Source organism: Musa acuminata, chromosome BXJ2-6 (genome assembly GCF_036884655.1).
Source record: "Musa acuminata AAA Group cultivar baxijiao chromosome BXJ2-6, Cavendish_Baxijiao_AAA, whole genome shotgun sequence".
NCBI lineage: Eukaryota > Viridiplantae > Streptophyta > Magnoliopsida > Zingiberales > Musaceae > Musa > Musa acuminata.
In genome coordinates, this window is record NC_088343.1 from 17,421,868 (window position 1) to 17,436,954 (window position 15,087).

The 15,087-nt window shown below is 36.9% G+C and overlaps 1 protein-coding gene across 3 annotated transcripts; it reads right to left on the bottom strand.

The window, feature by feature from the left end:
• Positions 1–893: 893 nt before the first annotated feature.
• On the bottom strand, positions 894–13,943 carry LOC135615146 (uncharacterized). 3 transcript variants are annotated; one of them, XM_065113266.1, is made up of 10 exons: positions 13,677–13,943; positions 12,732–12,778; positions 10,101–11,483; positions 9,837–9,925; positions 7,749–7,851; positions 7,564–7,668; positions 5,353–5,467; positions 5,050–5,091; positions 4,924–4,953; positions 894–1,179 (listed from the first exon to the last, which is right to left on the bottom strand). In XM_065113266.1, the coding sequence occupies exons 1-10, from the start codon at positions 13,888–13,890 to the stop codon at positions 1,028–1,030; spliced, it is 2,280 nt and encodes a 759-aa protein (XP_064969338.1). In that variant the 5' UTR covers positions 13,891–13,943; the 3' UTR covers positions 894–1,027. The 3 variants fall into 3 exon arrangements, with proteins under 3 accessions (XP_064969338.1, XP_064969337.1, XP_064969336.1); XM_065113265.1 differs by lacking the exon at positions 4,924–4,953 and having other exon boundaries at positions 4,954–5,091; XM_065113264.1 differs by having other exon boundaries at positions 4,924–5,091.
• Positions 13,944–15,087: the final 1,144 nt, after the last annotated feature.

Genomic DNA, 15,087 nt, shown 5'->3' on the forward strand with positions numbered 1-15,087 from the left:
TGGAGCAGTAAAACAATGACGAAAGTAGAAGTTCCGATATTATTCTTCTTGTTCCACACCAATACATGCCATAATCGTACTTACCTCATGAGTCGTCTCGGACATGCATGATCCACAATGATCAGACTATGGCTATCACCACATTGATGCACTAATAGCATACAGTATATTATTATACTATATCATGAGATCAATTTCAAGATTAGGTCTTACAAGAATATCAAATTGATATATAACTGCATAGGATTCAAGACCTTGATCCACCACTCATGAAATCTCATCGTTCTTTTTTTGTGGCAAAACTAGATATATCCATAATTTAATTTCTTAATTCATTTGAATCTTAAAGTTTAAATTATTTTTTAAAAACTTAACGATTCAAATTATTTCTTTATAAATTATTCAATATTTATGAAAGAATGATCCGAAACATACTACAAAACTACTCAAAGATTAAAAAAAGATATGTATCACTCTTCTTTCCTAATTTAGATTATTTTTACTAAAATTAAACTAAATTTATATTTATTTTTAACTTTAAAACTTTAATCTAATTTTTTTATTTATATTTATTTTTTATTTTAAAATATTTTTAAAATTATTTTTTATGATTTTTTAAATACCATCGATACATTCCGACATTCGATATATCAATATATCTCGATACATATTAAATCATGTCAAATCGTAGATATATGATTCATGTTAAATCAGGTCAAATCGTAGATACATATTAAATCATGTCAAATCACAGCCGTACTAACTTCAAGAATGAATTTAATATGCTATGAGAACTTGTATGACTTAATCTCAACGTCGTGCACAGGAAACAGAGACTGCAGCATCCGTATCATAGAAAATAGTGGCAATGTATAGAAAACCAGACACCAAAATCCAGTTAAGTAACATCATTTATTGAACATACCAAAATATCCACCAATTAAACCACTGTCCTCGGCAGCTAAATGAACACACATGATACAGCTGCTATAAAACATCAAATATGAACATAGGCCTTGCTGAAAACTCAGTAGCGACGGCTGCTGGCCGTAGACAAAAGCACTCTATTTGGTTTCTTCCCTTTCTTTCCCTGTGCACTCGTCTGCTGCTCGGAGCTCTCAACATCACAGGCAGAAGATAATATTGTAGCAAATGACGATGTTGTCATCGGCCTAGGGGCTGTATTGAAACCAAAAGTAAAAAGATCATAAGCTATGCCTTAAAGAAATCTCATCCAGAAAATGCTTTTCGATATAACACAAAAGTAAAATATGGATGTTCCAGCAGTTTGATAAAATTAATAAACCAAAACCACTGTCACCAGAAGGGATGCACAAGTTTCAGCAGAGAACTAGATTTGAAGGGTGACAGTCACATTCGCTGTCTATAACAAATTTTATAAGGTTAAGATAAAGATCTTCAGCAGCAGTCATTAATTTTTTTCGGTTAAAGGCATAATTGACTGTTATTTTGTAAAAGGGCCTCTATATGGTCTGTGAACAATCACAAGGCCCCAACTTGATTAATTTGGCATATAAATTCAAACAAAGAGACCCCTAAGATTAATCACTGATGTTTTGAAGTTAGTTCAAACCAAGAGTTCCAATTTATAGTTTTGGATTCTCAAGAATTTTAAAGAGAGAAGTTTTGGCCAAAGCTGACATGATATTGACAGAGGTCAACCAGAGTGGTGACTTACCCTTGCAAGATTGCTTTGTGCTGATCAGTGTGGATCCTATATCTAAGAATATTAACAATGTGAGGCAACAAATCTAGATGGCCTTTGCAATGAAAAGGGTAGGGAAAGGGGATCACAAGTGTAAAACAAGGTTCTAAATGCTGATGACCCTACCAAAATTTTGTCAGACCAAAAAATGTGGTATGCCTATGCAAGCTGACAAGAAAAGACTAAAATGTTAGCAAAGGTGGAAAGCCTTCATCCCTGGGAATTAAACCATGATTGGTTCAAGTATGGCATCAACCTTATTTTCCTTATTTAATTTAATATATTTTCTATTCAACAACTACAAAATCCTTTAAAAAACTTCCTTGCATATCCATGTTTTTTTTCCAACATTATATTTAATACTATGACTTTCAATTTAACCATAATAGTGATTTAAAAATCATTAGGTGTCAAGATCCAAAAATGTCCGAGGCACTAAGCGCTCACCTAGGTGCTCATCCGAGCGAAGCGAAATGCTAAAATATAAAAATATATAATATAATTAATAAATATAATTATTTAAATAAAAATATAATATTAAATTAAGAAAATCTTGTAAAATCACAATATCACATTAACAAAAAATCTCAAAATTCAAAACAATAACAATAATTTCAAATAAATAAAAAGTAACAGTATTAAAATCAAAATAATATATTATTAATCTAATAAATAAAAATACTATTACTAATATACAGTTAGCAGTATACTATTAATATACTGTTAACAGTATACAAACGAAGTGAGAAGAGTGTGAGTAAGAGTAAGATCGAGGTTATTAACTAAGAGCAGTGGCAGCGGGAGCAGCGAGCAACGACAGTGGCAGCGACAGCTATAGCAACGAGCAACGACAACGAGAGCAGGAGCGGCGAGTGACGACAGTGGCAACGGTAGCAGCGACAGCGGGAGCAGCGAGCGACGATAGTGGCAGCGGGAGCGGCGAGCGACTAGCGACGACAGTGGCAGTAGTAGCGGCGAGCAACGACAGCGGGAGCGAGAGCAACGAGTAGGGTTAGGGTTGGAAAGTCGCGAGAGGAAGGTTGATATCGATGCTTTAGTCGGTTCAATCGGAGCGAGAGCAACGAGCAAGGTTAGGGTTGGGAAGTCGCGAAAGGAGGCTAATATCGGTACTTTAGTTGGTTCAATCCAGGGTTAGGGTTGGGAAGTCGCAAGAGGAAGGCTGATATCGGTGCTTTAGTCGGTTCAATCAAAGCGGGAGCAACGAGCAGGGTTAGGGTTGGGAAGTCGCGAAAGGAGGCTAATATCGGTGCTTTAGTTGGTTCGATTGAACCAACTAAAGCACCAGAGACCGAACCAGACCTAAAACGTTGGTTCAATCGCTTGGTTTAACCCAAGCACTCGCCCGAAGGGCCCGGCACCTGGGTTCGGGCGAGCCAGGCGGTGCCTCTTTGAAGTGCGCTGCCTGGAAATGAAGCGAGGCGCTCGGGCCTCGCCTCGCCCGAGCGCCTATTGAAATCATTGAACCATAATATATATCCTATCATTAAGGCCAATCTAAAGACGATTACTCTGTTATTTCAACTCTAGTTATATCAACTCAAGACAAGTGCCCGAGTGCCCGAGCGCCTATTGAAATCATTGAACCATAATATATATCCTATCATTAAGGCCAATCTAAAGACGATTACTCTGTTATTTCAACTCTAGTTATATCAACTCAAGACAAGTTCCCAAGCAGCAGAAACAAATGAGACAAAATTTTGTTTGATTTATCTTCTGAATAATTTTAGTATTTTATGGAATTTTTACCATGCAATAATTTGTTACATAGCGACATCTTAATTATTTTGATTACATTTAATCACACAAGAAGAAAAGGTAAATGAGCTAGAATGAAAGAAATTAGGAAGTTACATTTAATTGAATACACTTGACATGAAATAAAATAATCCCAACCAAATATCCTGTTGATAAGAAAGGGCATGCCTTTGAAAAAAAAAATAAAGTGAATATTTTCTCATATAAGATTGACTAACATTAAGTGATGGAATATTGTTTCTTTAGATATATTTTTCCTTTTTTTTCTTGTATTTTTGGTATAATTTAAAGAGGGAAAGAGTTGTATTAACTATTAAAAAATGAAACTGCAAGAGGTTCCCTCACATGAAACTCCCTGCAAAACCAACCTTGCCCTGAACTAAACCAGCATGTGTGGTCACACAAGGCAACATGGTTCTCCATGCCCACAAGCCTGACACATGTGACCCCTCTCTTGTAAAGTGAGATTTACCTCGTGCAGGAACCCCCACTGACCCAACCATGCCCTGACCTAACCTCATGCACATGACCTCCCCCCAAGGCACAAGCCAGACCTCACCTCAAAACACGCTTAACCCCTTGCCAACTTAGCCTTGCCTTGACCTAGCCACCGGTAAATTAAGCAATGTGATCTAGTTCCCCACACGTGTGGACTTGACATGCATGACTTCTTCCCCATAGCTCGAGCTTGACCTTGCATGGAGACCCACTTAAACCCTGACCTACCTATCTAGCCAAGTGTCTCCATATCCGTTGGGTCTTCCACAGCCGTCACTCACTCCCATCTGGTATGTGTCTTCTGTTCTCTTCCACCTTAATAATTAAAAGAGCTCTTAGGAGTATTGGGCCAATGGGTGTTCGAATTTATATTATTTTATTATTAAGATATGGACTAAGTTAATAATCATTTTATTAATTGAGTACACTATAGATGGTTGGGATACATATGATTTGATGTTTTAGTGGTAGTTGCATATGTAATAATAATAGTCATGTTTTATTGAAGCATTTTTTAGTAATAATCCTTAATACTTAATAATATTTTTATATCTTTGTAAGATAAGCATCTTGTTTTGCTTGGGCAAGCACCTAGTGGCTCGAGCAATTAGGCAACTTGGCGCCTTGTAGGGTCCAGCACTTTTGAAAATACTGGTTGAAATTTACAGTAGAAGTTCCTGATTTTGAAGGATGAAAAATTAGTTTGACTAGCATATGTCAAAAGAAGAATAGTGGTATGCAAGAAAGGTAAAGACCTTGGATAACTCTTTTGGAAACCACAAGAAATTGATGACTTTGACAAGAAATATATGGTCATCAGCAGAGATCAATGGCAGACCAAGTCGGGACTAAACTTCATTAAATTCACTTGAAATATTAAAGAAATAACCAACTAAGAAATCAATTCAAGTAAACCATACCATAAACATGAGAAGCTTCAGCCACATCACCTGATACATCAGCAGATTCTTCAGCTCTTAAAGAAGGTGAATCATGTGCAGCAGCAAAACCAAGCCGTGTTACATCAGAAAACAGTTTTCTCTCACCAGTGGGAGGACTGCTGGATGGTGCAATGTTGGCTCCTAATGCTTAAGAAGGAACAGAAAATAGTCAGCAAAAACTGCAGTTCCACAAAGGTTAATGAATGCCCTTAATGCAACTCACAGCAGTGATACTATCTATCAAAACAATATGCATTTCTAGTAATGATGATACTCATCGAACATCTTAAGATTGAAAAAATGAAAGGAAACACATTTTAACAGTTATCACAAAAGCAGAATTTATTAGATATGCTCTAAAATTCACATGTGAAAATGATTTCAATACTGGAGGCACAAAGATCATACCTTCAAAGTCATCTGATGAAAACACAACATCTTTGTGAGTTAATTGCCTCTGAGCAGATGATATCAGATTGAGCTGTGCAGATGCTGCTTCAGCCCTTGCTCTCTCGTCATTTTCCTTGAGGGCAGAAGAAAAGGACTAAGATATTCAATATGCAACTTTCAACACTGAGACATTCATTTTTAAAGGTCAGACAACCATACTGGATCCAGACATTAGAAGCCTCCTAAATTTGTCAGCCACTTCTATCCATCAGCTATGGTGTTCAAAAAGATCATACTTCATGACAAATAAAAAAAATGTGAAATGACAACATAAACAGTACCATCTAACCCACGATACACCTTTCTTTAATTTGCACACAGATGGAGTTTTGCATTTTAAAATTGGATTGATGATGCAGACCAGTCAGTGAACATGTAAGTCTGACAGTCATGGCATATTTTAGGATTATTTCAAGAATGCCTTTAGCTGATCTGAAACATATATTCAGATATCAACAAGTTCAACCAACACCAATTGATCAATCAATTGCATGTTATTCATTAGGCCAGCCATAACATTATTCCCTCTTTAATCTTTCAGTAGCTTTATTACAGTATGGACCACATGGATGCACTCTCATCACTCTTCATCGGTACCATTGTTGCATGTTGTAAGATGCATTTGACTCCGAAAAGGTTGATCAATTATCACCATGTATTTGTTGACCATAAGATCCAAGGTAGTAGGAAGACTAAGAATGCAAGGGACTGCTATCCGGTTTGATATCATGTAGGCAACACCTCATATCCTCGTATAGATCAACAACATTTTTCTTTCCTTTATCTTAGCAATCATAAATGAATTGCATGGTTACTCATGCTCCCTGATCCACATCTTAGGTGGTGTGACTTAAAAACTACTAGATACACGTTCCAACCATCTGTGTTTGAGTGGCAGGAATATGAGATTGGCAGTCAAGGCCACCATCATTAGTACGCTACATTCTGGTTCATGTCACTATTATCTTCATGGAGCTCACAAAGTATGGATTGTAAGGGAGACATCTTGTCACTCAATTTCCTTGAAGTCTTGAGTAAATTTGGAAGAGATTTGGTCTGAGTGTGGAGTGTGATTTCGATGAGAGGAGAAAAGAATGAGAATGAAGAAAGGAAAAAAGGTTTGTTCAGTCCTTTTTATGCTGTTAAAAAGACCACAACAGGGCTCTTTGACTAGGCTTACACTGGATGGGCTTTCCGCCTGGTACAATGATGGTAATGGGCCGAAACCAGGTAGTAAGACCTAAACTGCATGTGGATCAGGTTTACACCAAAAATGGTAAATACCAACTGGTCCATATATGTCTGGGTGAGGAGAAACTTGCATCACTGGATATACCTCACATAGCGCAGCAAACAAACTGGGTTGAAATCAAAGAGTTGTACTTAGTAGAACCTTAAATAGATTAAAACATGAATCTCAACGAACTTCCCCATCTTGTTATGTTTTTAAGTGTATACAGTCATACCCTCACCGATACAACAAACAAGGTGGGTTGGGATCAAGAACTCTCTCAACACACATCACTCAAGTTGAAAACTTATTTGCAGCAAGGTTCACTGTACTACAGCATACTACTCGATACGGGCAGTACATACCAATTTGACAGGAAATCGATATGTGCGGTAAATACCGGTACATCAGCATGCCCCACCATATCATATGTACATCGGTACAGCTCGATACATACCATACCAATGATCGATCGATACACCAGTATGGACCGGTAAGACGAACTTTGATCTGTAGCATGTGCATTTTAGTTGCAAGCCCAATATACACATGTATTGTGATTCAAAATCAATATAACCTGCCAACTATGACATGCCTGGCATTTGTTGGAAATGCAGAAGAGTAACCATGATAGCAGTTGATGAGTGCACAAAATCATAAATGCAGGTCTCCAAACAACTTCTTCAAAACTCCAAAATGAGGGCACCATTAGATAAATATTTGCCTCGTGGAATAAAATGACAATATCAACCATTTCTGAGAGTTATCACTGACCAAGAAAATCCCACAAGATACTAATAGTTCATCTCATTAATAAATATATTGAACAAATATCAGCATTTTAAAAACCAACAAAACAAATGTCTACATCAATAACTTGGAAATTGCAATATTAATCAAGAACCTTAAGACTTTCAATTCCAACTGATAATATGTACCTTCCTTGCAAGGCGGTGCCTCTGCTTTTCACGCTTTTTCATTTCATCCAAGAATGGAGCTAAAGAGCTGGAAGGCAATAGATCTCTCAAATCAATTTCACAAAGCTGCATTCAGTGAAAAGTGAAAACTTGTATAAGTAATGCAAATCTCAATTTTCTGAAGCCTAACAAGTGACAGAAACTACCTGAAATGTTGTTGTTAAAGAGAAATGACTTAGGTAGCGGTAACGCCTTCTCATAGCTTCTGACTGAGTTACAGTTTCCAGCTCCAGAATTTCACCACTAATACTGCATTTAGATTGTTCCCAATATAAGTGATGATTAACATAATTGCAACAAGTAAAGTACTTAATCATGATATACATGACACAAAGATCATTTGCAGTACAAATCTCCAGACTTCCCTTATCCTCATAGTACTTCCAAGGCATTTCCAGTAAAATAAAAACCAAGATTCCAATCTAGACCTTAGAAAATAGCATATACCATATCCAACCTAATTGACATGTCGTGCTTATTCCCCGAGAGGATAGGCTATGACAGGCCCATGCGCATGCATTGGTTACTGAACCAGGTCGCACAGGATGCCCTTCAGCTCACATAAGTCCCAACCCTATGGTGCAAACCAAGCAAGGTTGACTCATGGTCGCACTAGCCAAGGATTGAGCCAGCACCTAGGCTGGCTCATGTGATCGCCCGTGATGCACAATACCCCAACTGAGATGCTTGCCTAAGCTGCAACCAGTTCAAGGCATCTCCCCGGAACCTTGCCAGAGCCACTAGGCAAGTGCCCGAGCATCCATCGACAACACTATTTCTAGATAAAAGATATTTGGCTACCAACAAAGACATTACCTGTTGATGACTCTTCATTGCCCATAGTTTTACACCAAAGAAGAGTTCCACCCATTAATTTGTTTCTATCTTATTTGACCCTAAATTGACATTAGAAGACACCCATTGTTCCCAATGATTGAACACATTTTTCACCTCTTTTACAGAGACTAGAACTTAATTTAGCAGCTCTTTCTAACAGTTGTCCATGCAATCATCAGAGCAAAAAACAATATTTTATGTAGAACTGCAGTATGGGCTGTCACAAAGAAAAATGTAACAGAAATCATTTTTGTCTGCCATCAACATGGAAACACATGCATCTAAACACCTACACTATTGTAGTTGTATGCAAACAAAGTTTTCCTTTTATGAACCCTAATGGCAATAATCATGGATGTGATAAAAACAACACTAGCAGGCAAGACTTCAAATATTGGCAACATAGGAGAATTCTATGTATTTCTGGAATGTGCTGACCGAAGTGGTCCAAAAAACGGGCCAGAATATGGTATAAATTAGCTGAGACTAAAATGGTTTGGTTTGGCATAAAACTCCTTGTGTGTAGAACTGTAACTAAATTAAAAGAATCAGCAATTCTCCCCGTAATTATATAAAACATGGTTATCAAGCATAATTAAATTAAACATCAGAGGTTATAAGTTGATCTTAACTACATCTGGATAGAGTCCCTAAAGCTAAAACTAAGGCCAAGTGGTAAAAGAAATATTTTGTGGAACAGATATGCTACAGACGACAAAGATTTCAACAGAAAAGGAGGAATCAACAAACAAAAATCAAGTATATCATGCTTGATCAACCAGAAAGAAGACGAAAAAAGATATGCCAATAAATGATAACAACCAAATATTTTCTCCTAAATTCCAAAAAAAGGAAACCCTTTCTTCTAGCCAATCAAAACCTAGTTGGAATATCTGATCCCTTTATGAGTATTTAATGACTGGTTGCAATTTCAATCAGCACTATTCAACAAAACACCAAATGTTCTCTATATAGATTATCTCATTATCCTGTTTGATTTAATCCTATACATAAAATCTAACACAGTTCAAGTGGTCTCCAGAAACTTGTATTATCTTTACTTATACAAATTCCAATGACTGTCTTGTATCATTAACCCTTTTGATTTCAAATTAACGGAAAATTTAGGGACTTAAAGGTCATCAACAAAGTTTGCGTTCGAAATTGCTGCTACGAGTTCAAGAAGACAGATCATAATTAAGGTGTACAAAATTTTGAACCATGAGTGATCAGAAAAGGAATTGTTTAAACTATGAAACAAACATACTAATTACAGCCACAAAAGAAAAGGTTAAGAAAAATAAAGTCAACGAAAAAAAGAACATAAAGTTACTAAAACAACCACAACAAGTGGAATTGTTACATCTGCATTTGTCTAAAACAAGAAGTTCAAGCACCTTGGTGGAAGCAAATCATAGCTCCCATAGTGATGAAGGAGACACTTCATGTTCAATGGATGAAGAATAAGATGTTGACCATCAGTTGCCTGTGCAGATAAAATGGCATTCAAGCATATCCAAATTTTATATATTCATATATATAACAAGTCATATAGAAAAAAATGTGAATGTAGTTTTGCTCCCACAGAAATATGACTTAAGTAAAAAGGTTTATGGGTAATTATTTAGATATTTCAAAATTCAAGAAAAATCATATACTACCTGGTAAAAAGTGTATGAATCCCTTTCGGTTCCACCACTGCAACTATGTGAATTTCGCTGTGAAGTCATTTCTTCTTGCTGGAAGCTCTCATCTTCATTGTGTGACAATGGGACTTCGTTGGAGTTCTCTAGCTGTTCAGAATTAGCAGCAAGTGGTAATAGAGTGCTATCAGCAAATGCATATGATTCGGCATTTCCAGTGGAAGAGCCAGTTTTCTCATGATCTGGTATATAACACACCATTCCAATTCCAGATTCATATGCATATGATTCGGCATTTCCAAGATTTGAAGTCAAATTTAGTGCATGAGAATTCCTATTTTTAGAACTAAGAGAAGTCTTGGAATTCACGGAAGGAGTGACATGGTCCCGTAGAGGAATGGTGCTGTCAGTTTGTTGCTCCATCCAGGCCTTCATCCTCTCCTCCAGCTGTTCCAATGCAGCACAAACATATGGAAGCTTCTCCAGATCATCAACAAGACCAGAATCTGCTTTATGTAGCCAATCATAGAGATCAGATTTAGCTTCCCTCACAGATAATTCCACATCAGAAGTCAGAACAAACTTAGAAAACAAGTCACAAAGGCCATCTGTAGTGCATGGTGTAGAACTTTCAACTTGTTTCTTTTTCAGCACAGGAAATACTGAGACTTTGGGTCTGGTTAAAAGTGTAAAATGTGCATGATCACCAACACCGAACTGCTTAACATTCTCAATAAGGACTGTATACAAATCTTTAGTAGATATCACTGTAAAACAAAGGGGACATTTTTTCCAGCATTCACCTTTGTGATTTTCCTCTCCCATGAGCATGTATCGTAGTATACAAGGAAAACAGTATATATGTCCACATGATGTTATTTGTGGACAAAGTGGAGTGTCCAAACAAATTGGGCATTGCACTAGCAAAGGGGTTGAGTATCTAACACAGATCACTTCTTCCCAATGTAGCATTTTATCTGGATCCATAGATTTGATTTCACAGCCTCCTCTATCTAAAACCACAAATTTGTAATTTGCCTGTAGGAACAAATCTTTATTGTAAGGTTTTATCTTCTGCTGCCTTCTTGGAGGAATTCTGGGTTCAGAACGGGAAATTGGATCATAATAGAAATTAAGCAGATGATTAGCATTGATAACATTGTTTCTTCTTGTAGCCGACTGACCAGCATTCCCATGTAGACCACCAGGTCTTGTAGCTAAATTTCCAGAATGCACAAATTTTGCATTTGCTGGTGGTCTCTCATTGCCTTGAGAAGGTCCAAACTGATTGGACCTAAATTGAGAAGGTGCCTCTTCTCTGCCTAACTGGCATTCATAAGCAGTGCCACTTTTTTTACAACATGAGACTTTCTTAGTACCACTGACTCTGGACCCAATCACCTGCAAAGAAGAATATAAATATATTTTCAGATGAGGCACAAGGCAGAACCACTTCAGAAAACTGAACCTCAACAGAGAAGACCACTAAATATTCACAAGCACCAAATTCAGAAACTTCTCAGGTGCTAGAAGAAGCATCCAGTTACCAATAAATCATCAATTAGTTACATTAGACTATTAAATAGTTTTCACTAGTTTGTAATCAATTGTCCATTGGAAAGATTCACAGAACTCCTTATGTCATGTTTTTACCATCCTCTATATCCATTCTGTTTGCAGAATTTACCAATTTCAATACATATTATTTGTAGTAAGCCTCCATCCCTTGGGAATCAACAGTTGTTAGAGACTTAAGTAAGAGAGAAATGAATATCTCGCCTTGCCAATCAATGTTGTCAATGTCACTCATTTTTTTTTTTGGGAAGGGGTGAAGAATTCAGAGTGGAAAATTGACCCTTTTACCTGATGGACCCACTTTTCCATTGGGTAACTCACATCAAAAGGCAGGATTTCACTCTAACATTTAGTCTTCCATTACAATCTATGGTCTTCAAACGAAAAGGATCTTTCTTGAATGCATAGACACCTAAAAATGTGGTCTCTGGACCTGTGTTGATGACGTGATGGACTCTCTAAGTAGAAGAATCATGATTATACTTTGCATTGTCCAGATCGCAAGACAGAAAAAAAGATATTTGGTAAAACCGTGAAGAAATTGGTTCCCCCACAACTGTGGTAGATGCTTTTCACATATATTTTCAGGAGCCTAATAAAGATGAAGCGAAATTATTTATGCAACATTTTCAGTCATTTGAATTGTTGTATTGGAGTAAGCTGTTCAAAATCAACAACATCTTCTTCTTGTAAATTTAATTTGTATAGAGTTATTCTCTTTGCTTCTTGTGTAACTTCTGAAGTAGCAGTTCTCAGAGGAATTACTTCAGTGGATATTAATAATTTAGATCCTAATTTTTCATTAGCATTTTCATTTGCACAATATCCCATAATACAGCATGTAATGGCTTCCATAATATGTTCTTCTCTTATAACAAAACATGAAGTTGTTAATTTGTTAATTTAGTATGAGACCAACTGACTACTATAACTTATGTCATTGAATAACTAAAATACAAGAGTACAAGCAATTGGAGTGTGATCACATCTGCTAGAATGGATTAGTAAATGTAAATGGAGGTTATATATGACACCATTATAAGACGAAAAAGGATGTAGGAGATATTTCCTCACCTTCCTTGTTGAATTGTAAGAACTTCCACCTGCAGGAGCTGCTGATTCTGCAAAATATAAATTGCGACACATAACTCAAGTCTGTGGAAGGAAGCATCAAAATAGAAGCTCATATCAATTGTGCAAAACACAATTTGCAAAATCATATATAGCAAAGACAGTTCATTTCACAAATATGGCCAAAGAAATGTCACACGAAACTATGAGAAATTTCTTCCACAAGAAGATTCATCTATTTAATATTCTCTCTTCCCAGTAACAGCTAGCACCAATAGAACATTAATCATGTCATCAGTCTTTCTAGCGCACTGCACGCAATGCATGTCTCTCTCAGTTCAGTGCAGCATTATGTTTCTTGAATGTGCTAAGATGGTCAGCTGTCGAAGCACATGACAGTGTAAACAACCCGTATGTTGCTAAATAAAAAAATTCACTACCCATGATCTTCTCAAGTAGACAATAGTAGCGCTTTCTAAAGAAGGAAGTGTAGCAAGCGGCCACTCTGTTTAGGATTTGGAAAGTTATAATGTCAGGGAGTACTGACTATCTGCACCAATTTGACATCAAATTATTCTTACCACCGAGCAAAGTAGTACTTTCGACATCAAAGAGAACAGGAAAATACACATTCTGAAATCCTCGATAACAATAGAACCACCAATTGATCGAACAACAAAAGACAAACAACTCATATTCATGACCTTCTTGTTCGTATCGCTTTAAGCTACCAAGAACCAGTCAAATCCAGCAGTAAAGATACACACCGTTGAGGCATCTCAACAATCTAACAGGATGCTCAGAAAGAGAAAAATTTTAATCTAAAACAAACGTAGAATTCAAGATCATCTAGAAACCCCCAATTTTGCGGAAACACATCAACAAACCCTAGAATCCAGAGTTAACGTCGCCAGGCGTCAAAACTTATCAAATCGAGCAAGAACTCACCTGAAGCATTTGCTGGAGCAAGGACATGGGACCCCGAGGTGGAGGCCGGCGCAGATCCAGCGGGGCCGAGGCCACCGGAGGGGAGGCTCTCGACCCAAGCGTCGAGAGGGCGGCGAGGGTCCGGTGGAGAGCCATGGTGAAGACAAGGGTTGGGAGACGATCGAGCCGGATGGGAAATTGCGGACCTTTGGGCGTCGGTGGGGTTGATGGACATGAAACGCCTGCGCTGAAACGGGGAAGGATGCTGAGGGCAATCGCGCAGAGACCATCGCGGGTGGGAGTCGGGTATTAATAGAACTTGGGTAACTCTACCCCTGGCCGGGTCGAGAATATGCCAAGGCCTTCCTGTGTGCTCGTGAAAAGACTAAAACGCCCTTAGTCTGTGGCGTCTATTTACAGGTTGCACGTGATGCTCGGGTACGTGTCCAGAGAATCGGACTGTAGGGATTGGTATTAGTAGGCGTTGTCGAGCCGGTTGTAATTATGGTTCTCAGAATCAAACGATGGGATGGATCAACTGATTAAATTATATATTTTTTAAAATTTTTAATATTTCTTAAAATTATATAAAAATAATTTTAAATTATATACAGTTTTTAAAATTTTAAAAATCAAATTTTAAAAATCAAATGAAAAACATAATTTTGATCATATAAAACAAATTAAAGGTTTAGAAGGTGGAGTAAAACATAAGAGGAGGTGTGAAGAGGGGGGAGATGAGAAGGCATAATAAAGGAGGAACAAAAGAGATAATATGAGACTAGCGATCGTGTAATTTAGACATAAACATCGTTTAGAACAAATAATAAGGAAGAATTTATGCGAAGAGCATTTAAGTAATACTGTTTATTTTACAAAATCGACCTAATTTTATGTGACCCAATTGATTCATGCGAATCAAATATATAATTCGTTGGGTCAATCGCTAAAAATTCAAGTATATCAAACTGTTCGATGATCTATTTCTCACTTTTTTTTATTTTTTTGGTCCGATCATTTGATCTGATTTTGATAAGTATGAATTCAGTGATTTTTATTTATTTTGACAAATAAATAAAAATAAAAAATTTATTGAGGAAGAGAAGACTTTGATCCCCAAACAGAGATTCTTTTAAACAATGATACAGTATAAAGCACAAGATTTATATGGTTTAATCTTTCTTATATCAAATTCTTATTCATGTGAAATCAAATTACAAGATTTATATGGGGTTTAATCTTTCTTATATCAAATTCTTATTCATGTGAAATCAAATTACAAGTACCTTGAAACACAAAATCTCCGGTACATATTCTCACATAAAATTCAGAAGAAAAATAAAATCATGTTTTTCATCACATCTTTTAGATCTAGTAGAGTAAAAACCCAAAAATACTCACATTCTTCCCCGCCAACGCATGAACATATATG

Excerpts from the sequence above, each read along its gene's own strand:
- LOC135615146 (XM_065113264.1), bottom strand. The coding sequence starts at position 13,890 with ATGTCCATCAACCCCACCGACGCCCAAAGGTCCGCAATTTCCCATCCG. Across the intron at positions 9,926-10,100 it reads ATTCATACACTTTTTACCAG|GCAACTGATGGTCAACATCT; the intron begins GTAGTATATGAT and ends TTATCTGCACAG. Across the intron at positions 5,468-7,563 it reads GGCACCGCCTTGCAAGGAAG|GAAAATGACGAGAGAGCAAG; the intron begins GTACATATTATC and ends TCTGCCCTCAAG.